Source organism: Electrona antarctica (genome assembly GCF_951216825.1).
Source record: "Electrona antarctica genome assembly, chromosome: 8".
Lineage (NCBI taxonomy): Eukaryota > Metazoa > Chordata > Actinopteri > Myctophiformes > Myctophidae > Electrona > Electrona antarctica.
This window is the reverse complement of record NC_136789.1, coordinates 7422925-7448326: the sequence shown is the minus strand read 5'-3', so window position 1 is coordinate 7448326 and position 25402 is coordinate 7422925. Positions and strand designations below refer to the sequence as shown.

Sequence of the window (25402 nt, the reverse complement as noted above, 5' to 3'; positions counted from 1 at the left end):
TATTTTACTTGCCCAGTAGATGGCGGTAGATAACCAAACGAGTATCAGGTGTTGGTCGCACACAGGACTCAAAAATAAAGTGGGAGGTGATTTTAGCCAAACAGTGGCAACAACGCATATAGGTTGCCGTTTAATATTTCATCCCGAGCGCATGGATTGGATTGGCCCAGGGCCTTCCGTACAGTGCTGCTGCTGGTTCCTGCCTGGACGCCTTCCATCCATCCCGCCCACAACAAATTGCGTGCGTTATACTACTACAGATTAGCAAAATAGTGACCATAGAGACGGGATTGTGAACAATTATTCGTGAATAAAGGCTTTCCCTCTACCATACCGCTGGCAAAGAACAATCCTGAGATGGAGCGATGGAAAGGCAGAGTCGCTCTGGTGACAGGAGCCTCGGTCGGCATCGGTGCGGCTGTTGCTCGGGCTCTTGTCCAGCAAGGCATGAGGGTTGTCGGCTGTGCCCGGAGCGTGGAGAAGATAGAGGTGAGTGAGTCCCACCACCACAAACAACCACATTTTTTCTTTTTAACAGACGAGCAGCATTCAGTGTCACTTTGGTAACGAGCTGGATAGCTGCTAACTGCTAACATTAGCTCCTCAACAGCTTTATGGGACTAGTAGTAATTCTAGCTTCACTGTTGTAAACACTTTATTCGCAGATTATTCCCAGATAGCCGGCGTACTATAGGGATTTTTTTTAATTAAATTAAAATAGTAAATTACGCATGCCATGAAGTTAAATGAATATTGTTATGTGATAATAAACACGCACTGTCTGCTAATGTTAAAGACAAAGTTTACTCGTCTCGTCTGTGGAAAACGGCACGCATCTAAAGAAATGGGACACAAATATTTAAAGTACCCAGAATTATCAAGGGCATATGGACATGCTGTAACCCAACCTCTAACAGACAGTTTCATTGATATCCATAGCCTATTATTCTAGACGAGGTTTCTGCAAATATCTCAATTTATTGTTAAATTTTATAAAGCATTCCCTAATTCCCCGAAATACTTTTTCACATAATCTGGACTGGAGTTTCAACTGTCAGTGCAACTGTCACTTTGCAATGCATAGCCTACGTTTGGAATAAAAACACCTCCCAGTCCCAACCTCCAATAATTAATACATTTATAAATTATTTTTAATAGCCTATAACGAATTAATTGAACAGACAATGCGTTGCTTCGTGACAGTTCATGCTGAATGATGATGATCCCATCATGTCTCTGGCACCAGCACTGATTGAGAGAGCTCTCTCTCTCGGCGATTATTTGGGCATAATTATTGTCATGACGTCATTTATCTGATCTCCATATGGGCGCGTGATGTCAGACAAAAACCATTGCTTCGGGTAATCGGGTTTGTCCTCTGGTACTTTTAATTAAAATATTAAATATCTATTTCTAAATTTCTAAAGAAACATGCTAGATGGTCTACTAATTTGTTACTAATTACTAATTTGTCCTACAGTAGGACCTATTGACATGACTGCAAAGTCAAAACTGAAGTGGGAAGTGTAGGCCAACTGTATGCTTTCCTTTTCTATGGATGTTCAGCGCTTCTGATGTGTACAATAGGCAGACTCACTTCACCTCTATAAGAAGTCTTATTCATAAGATGGACTAAAATCAAGCATATTAGCACCTGGGCCATGTCTCTCTTGAAAGCTCCATCAATGATGCTGAAATAGAAATAGAACATTTTGCATCACTATAGGAAAGATAGGGAGGGGTCCTAAGAACAGTCCGTCTTATTATCTGGTGGTAGAGAACAAGTGGTGGATGTGAATGGCACATGTCCACATCTCAACCACAGGGTCCCTCAAGGGAGTATTTTCTGTCCTTTCTTCATAGGCATGTTAATGACATTAAAGGACCACGTCACCACTTTTCAACCTATCTTCGTATAATTGGTCCTCACTAATGTTCATGATAAAATACCACCATTTTTAAGATTTTATCGTGAGAACAATGGCTTCCATTTTTGCATTGCAACATTTCAGGAATAGAAAGCCTGCAGTATCTATTAGCTTGGATTACCCAATGATAATGTCACTGGTGGACAGGTTTCAGAACTGCCCACAGCCCTATATGAGACACAGACTGAGTAGAAAAAAATGTTGCTATTGTGTATTAGTAGTAAGGACCAATTTTACGAAGATAGGTTGAAATGAAAAGTGGTGAAGTGGTTCTTTAATTTGGCCTGTGATTGTCTTATCGCTGATAATATTTAGAACAGAATTCCTCCAAATCAGCACCTGATTATCGGACAATAAGTTGTCTCTCTTGTAAAAAGAAAGTCGATAAACTTAGCGTAGAGTAGTATAGGTAACTGAAGTTTCAGCCATGAAGAAGTTATTTAGGCCTACTTGAGCTGCAGTACTTACTATCAAAAATACAATTTAGCTAGAACATCCACTTTTATATACCGTAGATATAAATGCTCTTGTTGAAATATTGTATTGTAGGCCTACTTCCATTACAGTTTGATTATGCCTGCACATTATGGTACACTAGCATCCCAAAGACCCTTAAAAAGAAGATACAGACCTCACAAAATAAATGAAATAAGAACCTCCACCCCTCTGTGGAGGTTAGAGTCTCATATTAAAATGTGTATGGTCCACAGGATTGTAAACAAGGTGGTACCATATCTAGTCAATTCCTTCTCTAAGGTTAGTGCACAGATAAGGTAGACATTGTACCTAGCAGATTCAAAAGTTGTATGTGGAAGGACTTGTTGAGAGCACTTCAAACAAACATCCCATAATTTATGTTAATGATAGCAATGCATTGTAAACACATTTTTGTTTTGTTTTCCTAATTTACTGTTATATTTAATTCGAGTTTAACAAAAAAAAAAAAAACTATTAAGGTTGATAAACCATTCATTATGCACTTATTGCCAGTTTAAGTAAACTCTTTTCATCTACCTCGTCTAAAGTTCCTTATTACGATTATTAATACATCCTTTTTAGGCCCTTCGCATAACTGTAGTTATAACTGGAAGGTGGCATACCTATTTCCTGTCCCTGTTCATTTTCCATATAGCTTCAGTTGATTGGCTGATTTAGTTGGTTAATTTGATTGATTGCAGCCGAGTCAATCATATGGAGCTATGGGAAAACTTGTCTCGCGTAGCCAGACTACTTTTCCACAATCTCTGAATGCAATAGAGTCTGGAACTACACCTCCCGAATTTCATTTTAATTTCTGCTAACAGCAAGCTATATATGCTTAGGTGATAGGATAGATTTGCGCGACTGTAAAGACAAAACAGAAGTGGGGAGGAGGCTCCACTTCCGCTTTATATTTTACTCATGATCTTCCGTTGCTCCAGAATGTAACTAAGCATTTGGAAATTGCGAGAGGCAACAGTCTGGCAACGCGAGACTATGGGACAACTATCTGGAACAGGAAGAAATGGATATGCCAGCATCTGGAAACCAGCAGCGCATATTACACACTTATTGACACTTGACAGTTAACAACAGTATGCTTTTTGCATCTACCTGGTCTGAAGTGGCAACAATGCCTTATTAAGGTTATACATTCTTTATTAAAATATGCATTTCCTGGTCCGGTTTATTTTCCCATATCTTAAACTTTGTATGATTGGTTAAGCTACAATCAATCAAACAAGCCAATGAAATCAGCCAATAAAATGAAACTATGGGAAATAAAACGGACAAGAAACATGACACTCTTCAGGCATAACAACACTACAGTTATGCACATAGCCTAGAAAGGATTTATTAACCTTAATTAGGCATTGTTCGCACTTTAGACCAGGTAGTTGCAAAAACACTAGTTAAACTGTTAATAATTGCACAATGAATGATTTATTAACCTTAATAAGCCATTGTTCCCACTATAGTCATAATAAATAGGCAACTATTGGATGACCATAGCCAATCTATTGATGGGTGCCTCAACTCATTGCAAGCTTGCAGATCAGCTATTTTCAGTGAATAGATTTGGTGTATACAAAAGGAGTATAGACCACTGGGGTCCCCGGTAAATTAAGTATAAGAGGAAAAATGTTATAGAGGCTCTGGGGTATGCGTGTGACATCATCGTACCCGGAAGTTGTGTGGGAACGGCTGAACGCCTACTGAGTGGCAAAAAACGACTTTGGCCTTGACAGCCCATACATCCAAACAGAAAAGTCCTATCTGAAACAACTAAGTTAAACAACGTTAAACTCACTTTGTCATTCACTTTATGCATGCGCATACCCTCTTGTATTTGCTCTTGTATTTGCCTGCACGTTCTAACTGCTGTTAGAACGTGCAGGCAATTAACCTATTGCCTGCACGTTTATATTTGTCATATCTATGGTTGGGTGTATTCTAGTATCTAACGGTAATGAACACACTATAGCAGCATCCTGAGTTCCTGTCCTGTTTTTACATACTTTTGTGATGAATGGATCACAATCACAATGATGAATGGATTTTCCATAGTCCTTTACACACTATTGTTAAATTAATGTCTAGTAATATAATTATCATAGGTGTCAGCGGACATCAGCAGTGTTCCTAAAAGCTCAAAAACATGTTGAAGTTGACAGACAGACAGACAGACAGACAGGCAGATACTTTATTGTCCTTGCGGAAATTCATTTTGTGCCAAGCAGTCATCGGGATACCAAAAAAATCACAACACGTACACAATACATACACAGATCAGACAATTAATTGACAATACTACACAGCTCCTCTCTTGCAGAGATGAAAAAATTAAGAAAAGTCTACCAGTCAAGTCATAGTCCCAAGAGGCATCACATTACATTACATTTGTATGCACAGAACTGAGACGGGGCCTGTTTGTTCAGAAGTTGATGTTTTGCTTTGAACAATATCTTGGAATATCTTATCTTGGAAAATATCTGTCTGACTGATTTAGCTTTGAATTAGCAAAATGTGTTTTGGGCAGAATGGCCAGTTTCAACTTTAGCTAATGGTTGTATTCACGATATGTGCATTAAATAGGTTCATTGGAAGTACTGACTGAATAAAGTTTTAATGACATTAACACACTCACACCCATAGGTACTTCCTCCCACTCCCCCTTATCTCTCTCTCTCTCTCTTTCTCTCTCTCACTCACTCACTCACTCACTCACTCACTCACTCACTCACTCACTCACTCACTCACTCACTCACTCACTCACTCACACACACACACACACACACACACACACACACAGCCCACGTTATATAAGTTGTGCAAACGATTCAGCTCATGTCCATTCATACTCTGATCACATGGCTCTGCCTATCAATAATTAACTGCTCAAGCATGTTTCAGCCCTGTCCTTGCATTGTGTAAGACTCACTCATAACCAGTAGCCCCAGCCCTCAAAATCAATATTGTATTACTTGTATTATGCTAAATATTTTAATTATGATTTAACTGACTCTGAGGCAGGGTACATAATGATATGAGCTAAAAAACCACAAGGCTAGCTTTGGCTTGGATAAATGTTTGGCTAAACTAAGGAATACATTCAATTGTGCCGAGTACCAGGCTTTCAACTCCCCCTTTCTGGGATAGCCTTTAACGCTTGTGTGAGGCCTCAGAAAGTCGTCTGTGTTTTAGCTGGGGACAAAGCCATCATTGTACACTCCCTGCCATGTCCACTGGGCCACTGGCATAGACCAAACTTGGTTGGCATGGTCTTAGTGGGGGTTGCAAGTGTCCATCACTAAGCATTTGTTCTTGATTTCCCTTTGGTGCTTATTTCTTTCCATTGGGACAGTTTAGGAGTTACTTGGATATGTTCTTCGAAGAGAAATATTCGTAGCCATAGTAGCCGAGACAGCTAAAATCAAGACACATACGGTATCTGGTGCCATACGTCTGTCCTTAATGTCAGAACATTTCCTTTTTGCCAGCATACAGTGAGTTCAGAAGGGTGTAGTGGTAGCAGACGTTGTCTTGGAGGATGTGGAGTAGGCAGTAGAAAAACAATGAGCTGGAGGGAGAGACGTGTGGTCACCAGGGGGATGTTCTGGAATGAAGAAGGGATGGATTCTTCTTAGTAGCAGTCACATAACGTCTCATTAACTCTTTCAAAACCCCCCGAGCCTGTTGTGACATGCATGTGAAGTCAGTACTGACTTCTTTATGCTAAAGATGATTGCTAAATGATTTATTACACAGTTTATCTATTGTGGTTATAGAAACATAATTGCCTTCCTTGATGCATTAACTAGCGTCAACGAGCTGGACACCCACACCCACACACCCCTCTTCAGTAAAGTGACTGGAGTTTCATTTCTCTCCAAAAGCCCTTGAATATGATGGAATATGATTTAGGATCACTGTGATTATCGTAAACTAAGCTCACATTTCATATCACACACACACACACAAACACACCATACCTGTAACTTTCACCAGCACTAGTTGCCTAATAGTCAACTATATAGACAAGATTTGGCCAATCCTAGTCGACTATAAAAATCCTTAGTCGCCTAGTCGGGGTCCCGGGGACAGCCCTACGAATCACATGAGCCAAAAAATGGACTTTGAGAGTGGCAAGAACTAGCTTTCACAGCTTCTCACTTATTTCTCCATCATTGACCACAGATATGGACATCCATTCAAAGACTCCAATTTGAATCCTTTCTATGTACTGGGAGTTTGTATTCACTCATTTGAAGAACTCAAGTTCCACTTGGGAGACAATACTGTGTTACGTTTAAGTTATACTCATCAAATGACATCAAATGATGCTGTCACTTGAAGAAGATTTCTTAAAGCTGCATATTGAATTAATGTTATTATTAATCTTAACTGGGAAAAGCTAACTTTGCCTTTCCTTTACAATATATAGGCTACTATCTTAAGAAACAGCGTGCTCATTATATTAATGTCATGATATTGTGAGCTGTGTGGCAAACAGTGATTAAATCACAATTGTGCTATGTTTACACATGCTCTGCGGGTATTTAATTTGGTGTGTCAGTTTTCTCCCGAGCTCATCTAATCACCTCGTGGGTTATTCAGTGACCTTTTGACTCAACCATGCAGAACACTTTTCTACTGACTGCAGACTTTCCACATGAGCTGTGTGTGTGTGTGAGCTGACAAAAACATGCATCCGTCTGATAATCAGCCATTTTCCCACAGATTTAGCACTCGATAGCATCAGCTTTTCACACATTACACCCTCTCCTGATATATGAAACCTGTCAAAGCAGCATTTTTTTCCTTCACAATAGAGTGCTGAAGTCCTGACGTCACTCGCTCATCCCCCAGTTCATGGAAGTCATCTTAAAACCGTCTATAAGAATTGTGGTCCAAACAAAATTGTCGGCGAGCTGGCTCTGTATCGTTTACGACAGTCATTTTTCATGTAGTCTGTTTCTAACAGACTACAAACACAGTTTGTAGTCTTATATGAGGCGATCTAAAATCCCCCTATGGGGATTACAATGCAAAAAGGTTTAGACATATTTCAATATTCTAACCACACCTGGGGGCCTATTAGAGTAATGTTAACTCCATAGACGCAGAAAAAGTACAAATATCACAGCACTCCAATAAAAGCCCACTTGTGTTCAATAAAAGTGCATGTGTCAACCATTTTTCAACCCCCAAAAACTGCATTCTTTAGACTATCTATCTTTGCCCTCGTTTAGTATGTCAGGAGGACCTATGAGTATGCTATAATATAGCACGACCCCACAAAACCCATTCATATAATATTCAATAATAATCATCATCCCTACACATTTGATCCCACAGAAGAGAGAACATTGAAGACACCAAGGAACAAACACCAAACGCATTGCAGTGAAAACAACGGACCCAGTAACCTCCTCATTGACCAATGCATGTCTTTTGTGAGTCTCTGATTATCTATCAGACACACAAACATTCGGGTATTTCGCCTACATTTGAGATGGCGCCACTTCTCTGAAGTAAAGGTTAAACACAGTGCACTTCTCAATGCAATCCCCGTGAGGTACAATGTATAATACAAGATTTTTGGTCATCAAATTATTGGCTCAGAAATGCAAAAGAATCTCCATGAATTCAAGGCTGCATGGGCTGTGTAAGTCATATTTTGGGTGAACTACTCTTTTAAGAGCAGATCCATCAATGGCAAGTATAACCCATTTGTTGCAATAGAAGTTAAATCTATTTATGACGTAAGTGTTTTTCTAACTTGTCCCGAGAGATGGCTGGATCTCTCTTCTGTTCAATCTTTGGTGCATGCCACTGTGTCATTCATTCTCACGTGTCGAGCGTGCCTGCGTGCGTGCGTTCGTGTGTGTGTGTGTGTGCGCGCGTGCGCACGCACGCTCGACATGCACGCACGCACGCGCAGTGAGGATTTATGCAAGGGAGGAGCAGATGCAAGGGGGGGGAACTCCCACCACGGGACTCGGGCAATCAGATGGATTGCAGAGAAGAGAGAATGTAAACCTACTATACAGCATACTTGTGTAGAACTGAATAGAGATGAGTCGTGAGTTCAACAAGTTCAAGTTCATAGGGCAGGGAGGTGGGTGGTAGTGGAGAGAAAATGTGCATGGGATTGTCTCGCTAACAAGAGACAAATTGGACTTGTCACTGGATGTTTGTTTGATATCGGAAAGATTTTAGACCCACAATAGCCAGCATGCCGAGTAGTAAATTGCCTCTTTTGAAAGCCTCTTTAGCAGTTGTGGGGAAAGTAAAAGTATCAATACTGCAATATAGAAATACTTTGTTACAAGTAAAAGTCAGAATTAAAAATGTACTTGAGTAAAAGTACAAAAGTGTTGGCATCAAAATGTACTTAAAAGTCCTAAAAGTACTCATTATGTAGAAGTTCAAGTTTCAAGTTTTCAAATCTATTAACAGAATCTTTTGAAAATAGCAGATCTACAGGCTCACAATGTGTCACATCACGACACATTGTGAACTTGTAGATTGGCTATTTTCAAATGGCTGAAATGTATAAAGAGCTGAAGTGGTTAATGTATGTTGTTTTGTAATAAAAATCTAAATAAGTAATTAGTAACTAAAGTTTTAAAAAATGTAGTGGAGTAAAAGTACACTATTTGCCTATTGAGCATTGGAAATTGGAATTACTCAAGTAAAGTACAAATACGGCGTGTCCTCTCCTCCGCGCCATCAGTGCCCATACCCGAGGCCGGCTTGGCGAAAGGGCCCTTCGGTGTGGAGTCTGCATGTTCTCCCCGTGTCCCCTAGGGTAGGTACCCTCACAAAAAACATGCGGTAATCCTGGTCTCTAAACTGCCTCCCCCTGCCCAGCCGGGGCACCTGATGGAGGGGAAAGGAACTGGTTGGAATAACGTGTTCCTTCCACGCACTACAGTACGTCCAACCAGGGAAACTCCCCCTGTCAGGTGTAAAGGAGCGACTTGGACACTCATGAATGAAGGAAGCATGAGTTCAAGTCCGTTGCTCTCCCCAGGTTTGCGGAGGGTGTGTAGAGCCCAGGATCACATTAGATAATTGACACGGGTGAAAAATGGGTTACAAAATCGTGGGATAAAAATTATGAAAAAAGAAAAATGTATGAATTGATTGCCTGAGTCCCGTGGTGGTAGCCTGGTTAATAAACCAGACCGAATCAGCCGTTGGCAAAAAAAAATTGCCTGCCAGCGGATTAGGGTCTGGCGAGGCTCAGTAGCACGCCTCTTTCCTACAACCGAGAACAGGTCGGGCCAATCGGGACACGGTATGCAATATGGGCGGGCTTTGGTACAGTGACGTTCAATGCTTGAGACCTTTGACTGACAGTAGCTCTGACCAATTGCGTCAAAGAGAAAATGTTTGAACCCGCCCCCCGGGAAATGAAATCCAAGTGGAGCCAGCCCAGACTAATATACCGCGACAGTGTTGTCACTTGTGTGATATTAGTCTGGCTTATTAGCCAGGCTACCGTGGTGGGAGTTCGGCTCTGGTTTTGGTGAATATTAAGTAGTTTCATTTTGTGGTGGGCACAGGGGCCCACGCATTAAAAGTAAATTAATCCATTTGTATTTGTATTGTTGACCTATTTCTAAAATATTAGTGCAACTTTCGTTCATTTTTGACACCTCTATCACACGGAACTATGTTTTTTGTGTCCATATCACTACACCCAAAATTGTTCCATGTGAACGAAAGTTTCGCTAATATTTTATAAATAGGTCAACAATACCAAATGACGTTAGTTTTGTGAATTAATTAACTTTTACTGCGTGGCCCCAGTGCCCCCCACAAAATGACCGGAACTACTTAATATTGACCAAAACCAGAGCAGAACTCCCACCACGGGACTCGGGCAATCAATTAATACAGTTGCAACCACTATATTAATGTATTTCATACAGCTTTAAAACTTTAGAACTATCCCTTTAAGTGCAGTACTTAAGTAAATATACTTAGTCACTCCACCACTGCTTTTTAGTAGGAACGTCTTTTTTTTAAAATATTTTTTATCACGATTTTGTAACCCATTTTTCACCCAGTGTCAATTATCTAATGTAATCCTGGGCTCTACGCTCCCACTGCCAACCTGGGGAGAGCAACGGACTGACCTCATGCTTCCTTCAATGCATGAGAAGTCCAAGCTGCTTCTTTTTACCTGACAGGGGAGTTTCCCCGGCCGGACGTAGCACGTGGAAGGAACACGTTATTCGGACCAGTTCCTTTCCCCTCCATCAGGCGCCCCGGCTGGCCAGGGGGAGGTAGTTTAGAGACCAGGATTACTGCATGTTTTTTGTGAGGGTACCTACCCTGGGGCAGTGTTGAGAAAATGAGAATCTGCGTACAAGCACGGATAAACTTAGCCCTGAAACATGACTGTCAATGTGAACCATGGCTAGGGTAAACTGCAGATATTTCGGACCAAACTCGCCTTCTGGCAGCAGGCTGTGGGCAAGGGAAACTGGGCAAGCTTTTCCATGCAGCAACACTGGATACCCATGCAATCGTGATTTGTGTGGGGTCATTTCAGAGCATTTGAAAACTCACACAAATTAAGTGCTCAAGTTTAAGACCATTGTTTTGTGGCCAAAGATTTTTGTTTTTCTTTTTACAAATCTTTTTTTTTAAGTATTACTTTGCACTGACAAATACTTGAACATGTGTGTGCTATTTTGTATATATGTTTCTTTATTATAACATCAAAGCAAAAAGTTTTAAGTTTTCAAAAATATATCAGTGAAACTGAGACACTGTCTCTGTACTTTTCTTTCTCTTTAAAGTTATTTGGTGAGTGCTGTCATACATGTTTAGAATGGATATTGTGTTTAGTATCAAAGACGTTTTACTCAAAGGTGAAATCAGACTCCTCCATATCACCTGTAATGTTTTAGTGTTAGTCTAGTTTAAGTCGACTAAATATCATGAGATTTTAGTCGACTAAATCTACAGTTGATTTAGTTGACTAAAATGTATTTTGGCGGGCCTTGATGGTGTCGTCCACCAGTCCTTTCCTAACATTTTAGTCTAGTTTATTTGTTGACGAAATTATTAATATATTTAGTCTTAGTTTTAGTCATCATTGCGACCAAAGGTCGCAGTTAACTATGGAATCGTGCATTTCCCGTCAGTGTGTCGGGCACCAGTGTGTGTTGTCACCATATATGGTGCCCAGGTCTCGTGACATCATCAGGGATGGAGATGTGGAGACCCTGATGTCATAGTAAATGCAACCTGCTGTCGCAGTTAAGCCCATATATGGAGATCCCTGATGTCATCAATATTGGCAAGCAACTCTACATCTGACCTCAAAACTCAAACCCTTAGATCTCCATATACGGATATGTCAGAACCTGTTATGACATTCCATAAGTTGATCCTTCCTCATCCATCCTTCCTCTTCGATGTCTCCCTTTTGACTTATACCTGTCCGTTCAAATTTCAAACTCTAGACCAGGGTTCCCCAATAAAATTTCCTCAAGGGCCATATTTTGACTAGGGTACCAGGCTGGGGGCCGAGTCTGCACTCGCGAGGTCGAGATCTTGCCCTGAAAATTCATTTTCAGGGCATCTTGATCTGACCCCCCATACCAAAGCACCAGCACTCGCCCAGCAGTCTGCCGTCAACGAGGCGGATGCGTGCACGAGAACTTGAGAAGCGCTTCTCGCCCTCAGGCGTCTTAGTCTTACTGGTAGCTTAGTTTTCAAATAGTTTCCATTTGGTTTTCGTCAGTGAAAAAAGGTAGTAGATGGATATTTTCTGTCATAATATTAGTCGACGAAATCAACACTGGCTTGGATGAACCCACCCATCACATGAGGCAGAGGAGGAGACATGCTGGTTTATGAGAAAGAATTACCCGCAGTTCTTTTTTGCCAGTAGTAGTCATCATGTTACCACCAACAAACATCAACGGAACAGGGAATTCTATTTAGGTCCTGTTCATATGATGCCCCGCATGAATGTGTGAAAGAAAGACGGTTCCTATCCGGAGTAAATACTCTTCACGTGAGAGAGCGGGGGGGGGGGGGGGGTCATCTGGCAGCAGATTCTTTATTTATAGTAAACCACTGCACTCGCTTTCTTTTTCTCTATCTGGATTCGTTTGGGAAAATAAAATCCTGCCACACTGGTTGGTCCTGGTCTGTTACACAACACCCAGGGACCTGCCCTGCCTTTATTGTACCAGGATTATAAAAGGATTTATCGTGTTTGTGCCAGAGAATCCAGCCAAACATCAGTCGGCATGTGCTTGCCATCAGACATCTTTCTAATTTGACACATTCCCAACTAATGCACATGTACCGTCTCTCTGCTATCTGTGCCCTTTCTTTGGTTGATATTAATTTTCTTTGTTATTTTGATGTTTTTATATTGACAACATACAGAAGCAGTGTTTAGTGTTTAAGAAATGGGCTATTCAAATAAATGTAAACTACTACTTGCAGTACATTCTGTATAATTATGCCTGGTAAAGTACTAATACTCGTCCTTTTATTTGAAATATAAGTCACCTTGTTAAACATAACTGACTTGGGACTGACTCTTATTTAGCCTAGTACTGCAGTTGCTAACCATGAGTGGGGTATTGTTTCTCTTATCTCCAGCCTGGAAATGCCATAAATCCTCGTTCCTTAAGTCAACCTTTAGACCTTTTTAGTGACAGTCTCTCTCACTGTGTGAAGAAGAGGCAATCACGCAGCCAGTCATCCCATCTCCTGTTGTAAACGTTTTATAGAGTCAACAGTCATCCTTGACCCTATGTTCATCATCAATGTGCTCAGCGTAGGTAGCTCTTATACATGGTAGATCATGCATCTGCTTGACTAGTACTGTAGATCTTTCCTGTTTGTCTCAGTGTTTTGTTCTCTCTATCTGTGCAGTACATGTGCACACTCCCTTTTCTCCCCTCCCTCCGTTTACACATGCTTCGTTTTGTGCAATCACTCGTCGTAATGAGGATGAAAATGCATTACGACAGGCCAAATGGCTGAATCCTTAAATAGATTATCCTCCTACACGGAGCCCCGTTCAGCCTATCCACGCAGCGTATCAGCGACGCATAGTTCTCTCATCAAATGAGTGGAGGCACACTGACCCACAGTAGAATATGTTTGTCTGAGGCACCGATACCAGTCAACCTGAGACAAATCTAATTTCAGAGCTCTTACTGCTTGCAGCTGGAGCCCTGTGCTATTGATCTCTGTCAACAGAAGCAGACTCTTGAAAACTGTCGGCCATTAGCACTTTGTGGTGTCTTTAATGTTGCCCTGTTGTTTTGTGTTCAATCCATGCATTGCAAGTGGATGAATTATAGATGAAAGGGAGGAAGGAGCGGCGATGTTATGTTGCGTGTTGAACTTACATAACAAACCCCTGCAGGCCAGGGGTTCAGAGAGAAGCATGAATGTGACTGTTGTTGGCCTGCCTGCGTGCGTCTGCCTGCCGAGTGCATGTGGTGTTTGTGTCCTTGCTTGTCTGCACATGCATATGTCTCAATGTTGACTTTATGAACAGCCATGATGAATAAAACGAATGGCATTTCCAGACATCCAACACAACTCTGACTGACTGACACAGCGCCTGGCTTCCAAGCACCCATACCCACCCACCCACCCACCCATGCATAAACCCAGCTGACCATACAGGACGAGGTTTAGAGGCATACTGTGTACCTGTGTGCAACTGCAGCATTCCTTTTAGAGCAGTGGTTTTCATCCAGTGGTCCGGGGACCACCAGTGGTCCTTGAGGAGGAGATAAATGATGGAGAGTTGGTAACCAAATGGACCCTTATAGATCTTTGACTCTTGAGATTGAAACCAAATGGACCCTTACAGGTCTGTTTGGTTTCTCAAGAGTACTCAACAAAATATTCTTTAGTTTTGTGTCTGAGAGGCTAAATCTCATCAAATGGTGGTCCGTGGCTCAAATGCAGAATAATGGCCCGTGATATGAAAAAGGTTGAAAAACACAGTTTTAGAGTGTTAGGTTAACACTGTAATGACCAGGATGTCGGCAGTGGCGTTACGAAAACTTTAGTTGTCGTCGTCAGTTTATCAAAACATTTCAAGGACCACTTCACCACTTTTCAACCTATCTTCATATAATTGGTCCTCACTAATGTTCATGATAAAACGCCACATTTATTTTCTAATCGGTCTCTGTGTCTCATATAGAGGCTGTTCAGAAACCCGTCCACCAGTGACATCATCGATGGGGATTCCAAGCTAATAGAAACTGCAGGCTTTCTATTCCTGAAAGGTTGCAATGCGAAAATGGAAGCCATCGTTGAAAGCCAACTTGTTTTTGTTTTATTTTTTAATCTTGTTTAAAAATCTGCCTAACGATGATGTGGACGGGTTTCTGAACTGCTCACAGCCCTCCTATGAGACACAGGAGTAGATAAAAGTAGATAAAAGAAGAGAGGTTGAAAAGTGGTGAAGTGGTCCTTTAAAAAAGGAATAATGGATTTCATACAGACATACAGCAAGCCTTTAGTTGGAGGGCGTTACCGTTAATGTGTATCGGCAGCACAATTGATTGGTTCGCAACTTTGACACAGTAGCAGAATTAGCACAACTGGCAGTACAGGACTGTGTGGGCCTAATACAATGGGAGAATTCACCACAAGAACACTGGATTGGATTTTAATGTGCCCATATCCTGGAAGAGGGACATGCTATCCTCTAATATTTATTATTAGATACAGTACGGCTAGCCTGTCATTGGTCAAACCTTCAGGCACACTGTCAGCAGAATATTGACTGACACACCCACATCAGTAACGCCACTGCCACATCCGGGGCGACAGTTTTGAGCTCAAAATTGGGAATCTCTGTGTTGATGGGATATTTAAATTTGCCTGTGTGAAACTGGGCAATACAAAAAAAGAATAATAACAAAAATGAGAGAACGAAAGAAAAAATGAAATTCAACCCTCCAATTCATAATTTATAATTGTTTCCTTTTTAAACACTTTCTTAAGCTGAAACACTGTTGTACAACTCTTCAACTCCTGGCTTTGTGAATTCCATAACTTTATACGTGTAACAGAAGTGCACAATTGTTTTAGTGTTGTCCGAGTGAACAGATGTTTAAAATCATATCTTCTTCTATGGTCCTCATGCTCTGAGCTAAACTCAAATATCTTCTGTAACTGTTTTGGTAACAATCTGTTTTTCGCTCTGTACACAACCAATAATGTTTGTAGTTCAACCAAATCCATGATTTTCAGCAAGCCTGATAACATAAAAAGCCTGTTAGTATGTGCTCTGAAATCCTCTTGATGAATAATTCTCTTTTTTGTAACTAATCAAAGGAGTCTTATATGAGTTGCCCCGCACAGTAAATAAAATATGGTAAAACCAGTGTACAATACAACATCTTCAATACATTCGTATCCTACTCATATTTTACTTAGTTCAAAATAAAAATACTTTTGGCCACCTTGGCGTTTTTGTTGCTGTCCAGAGTAAACCTCATAACTCAATTTTTGAGGTTTTAGATTTTTTTTCCCCATAAATCGGCACTGATTTATGGAAAAAAAATTGAACACCCTTTATGTCTGTGTGTTGTTTAAAAAATATTGAATCAATGGAAAGTAGTAAAAGAAAACACTGGACAAAACCTCTTAACTCCATTGGACCCTCAAACTGTCTGCTAAAACAACAAACTCCACCACCTCTCCTTCTCATTCAAGTAATTGACAATATCGAAAGTCACAACACTTGAACAATGAACATTTTGGAGTTATGAGGTTTCCTCCGGACAGCAGAGATATGCTATATGATTTTTCCATGATAATTTGTCATCTAATATAACACCCAAAAACCTAAATTCATACACTCTTTTAATATTCACTCCATAATTTCATCCTTTTTCAGATTTGAGAAAATCATGAACTTGTTTTTTTTTTCAAGTTCAATCATAACCTATTTTTTATTAAACCACCCTTTTAGTTTAACCATTTAATTTGTAATACATTCTGCAACACTTACTAAGTTATCCCCTGAACAAAAAAATGGTGTCGTCTGCGAACAAAAACTGCATTATTATTATCTTTGACAATAATCTTTTGATTCTTTGATCTTTGATCTTTGATTTGTGTGTGTGTGTGTGTGTGTGTGTGTGTGTGTGTGCGTGCGTGTGTGCATGCGTGCGTGCGTGCGTGCGTGTGTGTGTGTGTGTACACACAAAACTGAGGTGACCTGACTACTACAGACAAATGTTGAGAAATTGGAGGGAGAAGTCGGGTGTAAAGGTGTATAGCTGTGTAAAAAGTAGCTGTGTTCATGTCGCGATGAGTTCACAACATCGCACAGACTGTCGGCTGTTGTGTGCCTGCCTGAGAGGAAATAGCTCCATATGTCAGTAGTGTGCAAGTATCTGCAGTGTAAAGACAACCCAGAAGGGTTTCAGAAGCATCTACAAATGAAGCATTTTCACGCTACTCTGAAACCTGCCCCTTCATGTGTCTTTCTCTCTCTTGCTCGCTCACACACTATGCTTTCTGCCTGGCTCTTGACATCAAACCTGCACGTTCATGAGTCTCTCTCTCTCTCTCTCTCTCTCTCTCTCTCTCTCTCTCTCTCTCTCATGTTAATTTAGATTTAGGCAAGTCACAAGTGGATATGATAGATAGACTATAAATGATATGACGATGTATTGCATTCTACTGTACCTAACCCATTACACAGAATGAAACACATGGTATAATTTGGCATCTGTGTAGCGGTTTTATTTTATGCATGGTTGTGGGTTTGGATTGCATCCCATTTGTGACATTGCTGCATGAGTGGCCATCATGGGAGTAGAGACCTTAATAGCTGGTGCCCACAGCCATACAAAAACGCCTCACGCTCACATACACACACAGATTCTGCTTGAGACTAGACTGGTTCTGCCACACACACACCAATAGTACTTTCTTCCTGCTATGGTCAAGAATAACTTGATAGTTGATGCATAGTAGAGATGTACCATCTACACCCACTCACTTGCTTAGTGCCTGCACTGCAGTAATGCCCACAGCCACTTCCCTGCACAGATTCCATGCCATCATCCCCATGGGAGGTTGGACAGGGCGGAGACAAAAGTCTCCAGTTGGAATTATTTGGCTCTAATGGCTCCATTTTCGTCACCGCTAAACCCCTTATCCACTTCTTTGCCTTTTTTTTTTTTTACTATTTTGAAAAACATTTTTGAATAGTTCAACTAGTCAATCTACATTGACACGTTGTGAGCTTGTAGACTGGCCATTTTAACTATTCAAAAATGTTTTTCAAAATAGTAAAAAAGGCAAAGAAGTTTAGGGATAATGGGTTTAGCAGTGACGAAAATGGAGCCCAAAGAGTCTAAGTCTATGTCTATGTGATATGAGGATAACCAACCACTGATCCTATGCTTCCTGTCAATGCAGTGACCTGAAGGAAACGTGTCCCTTTTTAACTAGAGGGAGTGTCTGTTGAAGTATACATATAAATGTGTTTTTAATGTTGAGGTATTTTGACAGCTTAGCACAGGTAATGCCATCTCTTTGGGTAATCCCTGTGAAACAGCTTACGAGACATTGATTCACACAACACGACACTGATTCCAATCATGTTGGCAATGATTTAATTGAAGCCATAACAGTTTATATTACTGGATGGGCGGAGCACGGGCGTAGGCGGCGCTTCCACATGCTCTGCATGCTCCACATAGACCGTGCTATGACCTGGCCAACTGGCTGACTTCTCCCTTCTGGCTCCAAAACTATTTCTTTTTTATTTTATTTAGACATAGCACTCTATAGTGTATACTCATAGTTTCATTCATATTCTACTGTTAGACAGATGATTCTTGATGACTATTTTTTTATGTATTACTATGTGTTGTTCTTGCTTACTGTGTAAAAGAAAAGGAAGTCCGAACAAACAGCTCTGCTCCACAGTGTTTTTAGTTTATTTAAAACACTGACATAATTGTGACGACGTTTCGGCCATGACTGGCCTTCATCAGGTGACAGGAATCAAGTAACAATCTCCTTTTTAAGGTGTTGTGGGGTTGTTCTTGCTTACTGTAAATCGCTCTGGATTAAGAGCGTCTGCTAAATGCCTAAATTGTAAATTGAACTGTGCACAATGTGTGTGCTCACAACTTGTTAGCGGGCCAGCGGCTCAGTTGTATATATAGATGAGCTAGTCTACAGCCACGCGCCCACCATCATCATTTACAGTATATCACAGATCATCTGATCGATGGGCATGTTATGTTGCATCAATCCCTTGGTCATGGACAGCCAGCTGACCTGGTTGGAGTTTGCTCAGTTCTCAGCCACATAATGCAAACTCTCCCTTTCTACAGTATACAGTATATGAGAAAGGTTTGTTTTTAAACCACAACCTTTTTTTTGTAATGTAGAGCTGTTCAGATTTTCCCTCTTTACCCCCATATTTATTTTATGGGTGCATGGACTCTTGGCTTTCTCTGGGCATCAAACATATGGTGTTATTTATCGTGGTGCATTAATTTCTCTGCTGCAAGTTAATCTGTCCCGGCCTTTTTAAGTTGTCAAATCTGCTTCCAGTCTGGAATATCTCACTACTGTTTGGCTGCTTGTGCTGTATCAAACAGTCTAGAATGCAAATGATAGATTTACATGAAAATGGCTAGATTTACATTATTCTTTTGATGATTATGTATTTATTTTTGTGTTATTTTTATTCTACAGTATGTTGATAAATTAAATACATTGTAGGACCACAATTAAATGGGAACCCAGGACTTTTTGGGGTTATTCCTTTTTTGTACCTCACGCCGTTTACATTTCTGACCAAGTATTCAATCAAATTCAATTCCCTTCACTGTCGTGGCAGGTGCAACAAAATAAAAAATGTTTTGACAGTTTCATGTCTTGGAATGATTTCAGAAGCTGGCAGCAGAGTGTCAGAGCGCAGGCTACAGTGGCACACTGATCCCCTACAAGTGCGACCTGTCCAATGAGGAGGAGATCCTGTCGATGTTCTCGGCTATTAAGACGTTGCACCAGGGTGTGGATGTGTGCATCAACAACGCTGGCCTGGCACACAACGAGCCCTTGCTCAGTGGCAAAACGGAAGGCTGGAGGAACATGATTGATGTGAGTGAGCAACACTCAACACGATAACCATTTAAAAAACGCTACACAGGCAGGGCATTCCTCCGTGATCTGTTATTTCCTGATAGCATACCGCACTGCTCTCAATAACAGACCAGCATTCTGCCTCTGTTTATGTTGGTGTGGAAGCGAAGTGAAAGCATGTGGAAGCTAATAAATGTTTTATGTGTGAAAGTAGTGATTTCAGTAGCCATGTAATAAGCTTTGGCTTTGCGTCAATCAAAATCATGTCAGGATTTATTTTTCCAATAATGAGCACCTCACAACAACTGTACTTTATCCCTTTAAGTTTGCATCGTGGTATCATGCCATGATTCCTAGAATCAAACGGCTTAGGATTCCTAGAATCATGAAGTTAAGCATGTGTTAAGACTGAAAGCAGCTCACATGTATGTGCATACATGTAGCTGTATGTGCATACAGCTACATGTATGTGCATACATGTGGCTGTATGTGCATACAGCTACATCAATGGTCCTCATGGCACAGCACAGAGGCCCACTATTTTCTTAGTTGGGTATTTTACTTTGGGACGGTTTGACTTTATTCATTGAGAATTTGCATTCAAGACCTTTCGCTCAAACAGCTCTGGCTTCAGAGTCCAGTATTTCTAACTCCTGTCCATCTGTTGTCATGGCAGCACTTGTGAATGTGTACGGCTGTGTATTTTTAGCCTGTGTAATCTGTGCACTGACTGCCCTTGTTTAGACACACAACCCCCTGCCTTACCTCCACTTTGGCTTTAACCTGCAATCTCTCAGTGTCACTACGGAAACAGCTTAGAAGCCATAAGCTGTGTATAATAGGAATAGACCATCTGAGAACCCATCGGCAAATAAAGGAAAAACAGCGCCCTCTTTTCCTGACCTGAGTCAATAGTCTGTATTGAGAGAGACTAAGGAATAGCAGGTTCAGATGCACTGACCGAGTGACCCCGTCAAATTCAGTCAGTCTCTAATTCGCACAAGTCAGTGACTTTGCAATAAATAAGAAACCATTAAAAACATTATATAGTATAGTTTCACTTTCAAAACACTAATTCATTAAAAACAACAGTATGTAAACCTTTATGTATTTTGTATTGCTTGACACACCTACACATTTTTGCCAGGTGCTTGAAAAGCACCTGGACTACATTTGCTACTACCTCTAGTAGCGTAGTGGACACTTTTTCACGATTGGCTGCCGCGTCTCTAGGCTGCCTCTAAACCAATAGGAGACTTACCCATAAAACCCATACTCTGAACACTGCAACGTGAAGCCGTGAGCTGAGGCAGAGGCTGTACGTGGCACACAAACCGATTATAGATGTTCATAAACGAGAGCTTGCTGCACCTGGCAGTTATGACATGTGTCATTCTTGTTTTGTTTGTTTTTTTACTATTTTTTTTGTTTACATTGTAATTCAAGTTAACTGCCTGTATTGAGAAACATCAAGGTTCTTTTATGTTTACTGTAATTCCCCTACTGGTGAATGTCTATAACAAACGTGCCTGCAATTTGTTTGTATACATCATAATTCGAGTTAACGTCCTGGAATTGCTGAACATCAATGCTGTTCTATTTTTACTGTAATTCCCCTACAGGTGAATGTCTTAGCCTTGTCTATTTGTACACGTGAGGCCTACAAATCAATGAAGGAGAGGAATGTGGATGATGGCCACGTCATCAATATTAACAGGTGCGTTATGCAGCATAATGCAGCTCCAAACCCAAGATACAAATGTATATTATTAACCTGTTACCTGAACATACATATCTTCTCAAAATTGGGAAAAGCGGTTTTCGTTTAGTCCTGCAACCATTTTGCATGGTTTAGGGCTTTCTCTCTTGTTTTCTTTCTTTACAGATTACCACATGTCTCCTCACCATTTGTCCATTTTATCCTCTTGTAGCATGGGTGGGCATAGAATGGTACCAAGTGCCGATGAGCACTTCTACTGTGCCACTAAGTATGCTGTGACTGCGTTGACAGAGGGGCTAAGGCAAGAACTACGGGAAGCCAAGACACACATCAGAGCCACGGTAACTATTCACAGCCATTCTATGCGGGAGGCCATTAACTATCAATAGCACAGAGTCTGCAGCCTTCCGAGAATCCGAAACTCAAGCAGCATTGTGAACAAAAACAAAGGGGTGGCGCAATTTCACACTACTCCTCTGAAACCTGCACATTCATGCGTCTCTCTTCTTGCCTGCTCTCTCTCTCTCTCTCTCCCTCTCTCTGTTTTACATACACAGAGACACACACACACATACACACTTGCTTGTTGCGTATCTCTTGGCATTAAACCAGCTCTCTCACACTCTCTCTCTGACATATACACACAAACAGAGAGCTCTACCCAGTACCCGCCCCCCGCGCTGTTATCGACAGGCGACACTCACTGATTGTGCTTCAGAGTCAGGTGAACGACTCACTCAGACGCCTTAATACCACCCAATGGCTGTGTACACACCAAACATCATCAACTGATTTCGGTTTATTGCCGGCCCGCCTTAGTCTGTAGAGGCCTTAGCCTGGCCCAGCCAGTGTGCTTTCTGGTCTAGAGCGTAGCACATGGAACAAGCGCTGTATAATATTGGTTCACCGATCTGAGCCCCCGCCCCTCCCTTCCCTGGTAGAAAACAGCAGAGAAAACTGACGTCACCATATTTCGAGCGACGCCCCTCTGCACTGTACTCACTGTTCACTCCTTAGACGAGGAAATGTGTCTCGTTCCCCCAGGCTTTCATTTTTTGAGCCGAATGCGAACGAAAATAAAAGCCTGGGTACTGACTCCCGAGGCCTTAAAAGAGAATTCCATGCTAGAAGGCTTTCTTACCTTTCGTACCTTTCTTTGTAGTCGTTACGTCCCCACCAAAGAGGTCCAGGTGTTTGTTTGTGCAAAAACTCCTTATTGGCTATTTCCCCTACCATAAGCCCTCAATGAATTGCATTGAATTGAATGGGAATTGAATGGGGCTATGGGGTGTTGTGCTGATTCGCTTATTTCCATCGAAATAAGTAGTAAAGTGTCGCTTGGGATATTATTTACATTATGAAGAGAGGATATATACAAAAAATATATAATTTTGAGCGATGGAAATAAGCGAATTAGCACAATTCCCACATTCAATTCCCATTCAATGCAATTCATTTAGGGCTTATGGTAGGGGAAATAGCCAATAAGGAGCTTTTGCACAAAATAACACCTGAACCTCTTTGGTGGGGACGTAACAACTACAAAGAAAGGTAAGAAAGCCTTTTAGTATGGAATTCTCCTTTAAGTCTCACAAAAAAGGTGGGATTGTCACTATTGTGTGATTGGTTACATGTAAACACAGGTTAATGCATGTGTTCTGTTGTAGTGTATATCACCTGGAATAGTGGAGACAGAGTTTGCTTTCCGGCACCACAACAGCGACCCAGAGAAAGCAGCTGCAGTGTACGCTAGCATAAAAGTAAGTCAGCGTGCGCTTCTTTGACTTGGTGTCAGAGGTAGTGAGCGTACACTCTATGAAAATGCTCATTTACGATTATTTATTGTAATTATTAATGTTGTTATTATTAACTGTTGCTTCCTCCCACCATAGTGTTTGAAAGCAGAAGACGTAGCGAGTGCAGTCACATATGTCCTCAGTGCCCCTCCTCATGTCCAGGTACCTTTTGATTTTAGTTTTAGTCATAGTCTTTTGAATAGTTTTCATTTAGTTTTAGTCACCTGGAATGCGTTAGTGTTAGTCTAGATTTAGTCGACTAAAATCTACAGTTGATTTGGTCGACTAAAATGTATTTTGGCCTTGATGCCGTCATAATGACACTTTTTACACTTGCTGAAAATAGCCGATCCTGCTAGTAAGTAGATAGAAAGTAGATCTGCTATTTTCAGCATGCAACCAAATGTAAAATTACTTGTCTTTTACTTATACTGGATCTCTTGTCCACTAGCCCCTATATAAATAATCCTAGTTATAGTCATCATGGCTTATTAGTTTTCATGTAGTTTCCATGTTGCTTTCATCAGTGAAAAAAGGTTGTCGACGAACATTTTTCGTCTTAGCATTGGTCGACAAAATCAACACTGCTTGTTTGTTCACAACCCTTTTTCTATGCTCACACTATCAGATCGGTGATGTGCAGATGAGGCCGGTGGAACAGGTTTCCTAGTAGCGACACTGCAGGAAAGCAGTTGGAGTATAGCAGGCAAGACGGTATAAACCACAGTGACTCCGTGGCGACCTCAGCTGGGCGGTGAGGGCAAAAAAAACACACAACAAATCCACTACAGTTCTTCTGCCGCTTGTTGTTTGGTTGGACGTGGTCGAGGAGAGGCGGAGCCACACGGAGTGCCGAGTGCAAAAAGCCTGTCATGAGGAAGGCTGTTGTAAATGCTCCTAAAACCGCACCCAATTACTACTGAATGCTGCAACCTGGACTTTGATGTATTGATCAGCCTTGTCGGAAAAATAAATAAATACAAAAATGCATAGCCAGTGGCAAACAAAAAAAAAGAGTAATTTATACTTAAGTCAAACGACTGTCGTATATGACGAAAACAACTTCTTGTCAGATCAAGGAAAAGTCAGTTGGAAATGTATAAGTCGGTTGGAAAATGTATAAATTAGCCTTCGGAGTAATGGAGAAGGCCGCAGCTGTCAAATTGCATGACCGTCACTTCAGAGGGAAGTGTATGCCATTGATTGCACATGACGCTTTGTTTCGTTTCGTTAATTGTTTTTGTAGGTCATATTACATATCTTTTTGAAAGTAATTGTTATGATGATAATGACAATTATTGCTTTTTTTTTAAATTAATATTTTATCATAATATTATGTAGATGGTGGATTCACACTTACAACCTAACAATAGACTCTACTATATGCTTACCTACCTAACCATGTGTGTCGTCTAGGGATGCTCCGATCAGGTTTTTTGGGACCAATCCCGATCACCGATTGTTTTTCTCATGATCGGCCGATACCGATCTTGTTTTATAATATAATATATAATATTTCCAAAATTATTATATGTCAAACCCACGTCAAAACTGTTGATGTGTGTGTGGGGAAGAAGGGGAGAATGTTTAGGCCTGTCACAATAATGCAAAATGATATTATACTATACACTGTATCTGATTGACTTTTATTCCACTTAAATGGTGCAAAAGATCGGTTTCTCCAGATAGGGTAAATTGTCGATCAAGTCATTTGGAGTGAATATCGTCCGATCACCGATCGGTGGCCGATTGATCGGAGCATCTCTAGTCGTGTCCATTTTACCAGCTACAGTACTGTGCAAATGTGGTTAAATATGGGTACTACTGGGTATGGCTGTGCCTGGTTCACAACTCCAAAAGCATGTAAGGGATCAATGAAACTATACGTGCACGTTACAGCATGTCGACAGGTTTATTTTGCCACTGCACTGATTTTCCCATGTAATGTGAGATATGCAGATATCTTGCATCTCTTTGGCTTCATTTGGAGGGATACAGGATAAAGCCTCATTTATGCTTTGTCATACGATGGAGTATAAGTTAAGCATGAAAAGGAAACATTGGTATTGTGTAGTGGAATTGACTAACTCGGGTGCACATATATACATATGTTCTCCAAATGTGTACTTAAACATTAGCTTTCTCTCAATAAACAAATAAACTTTATTTCCAAAGATGAGTGGCTGGTACTGTATGTGTTCTACTATTTTGCTTTTAGTTTTTCGCAGACAGATTTTTTTATATATATATTTTTTACCATAATCTGGCAATTACAAAAACTGGATACACCCTGGTCTTTTCAACTTTAAAAAAAATATATATTATTAATATCATTGTAA

The 25402-nt window shown here is 40.8% G+C and overlaps 1 protein-coding gene across 1 annotated transcript; it reads left to right on the top strand.

The window, feature by feature from the left end:
- The first annotated feature begins 161 nt into the window (after window positions 1-161).
- dhrs11a (dehydrogenase/reductase 11a) lies at window positions 162-25242 on the top strand. The gene is made up of 7 exons (XM_079507136.1): window positions 162-489; window positions 19356-19565; window positions 21170-21264; window positions 21479-21608; window positions 22935-23027; window positions 23160-23225; window positions 23692-25242. Exons 1-7 carry the CDS (start codon window positions 358-360, stop codon window positions 23731-23733), a joined length of 768 nt encoding a protein of 255 aa, XP_079363262.1. The 5' UTR covers window positions 162-357; the 3' UTR covers window positions 23734-25242.
- The last annotated feature ends 160 nt before the right edge of the window (window positions 25243-25402 follow it).

What these genes read in the sequence shown, in the direction of transcription:
- dhrs11a (XM_079507136.1), top strand. Translation starts at nt 358, where the DNA reads ATGGAGCGATGGAAAGGCAGAGTCGCTCTGGTGACAGGAGCCTCGGTC. An exon ending in AGACACACATCAGAGCCACG is followed by an intron (nt 21,609 to 22,934) that starts GTAACTATTCAC and finishes GTTCTGTTGTAG; the next exon opens with TGTATATCACCTGGAATAGT. An exon ending in CAGTGTACGCTAGCATAAAA is followed by an intron (nt 23,028 to 23,159) that starts GTAAGTCAGCGT and finishes CTCCCACCATAG; the next exon opens with TGTTTGAAAGCAGAAGACGT.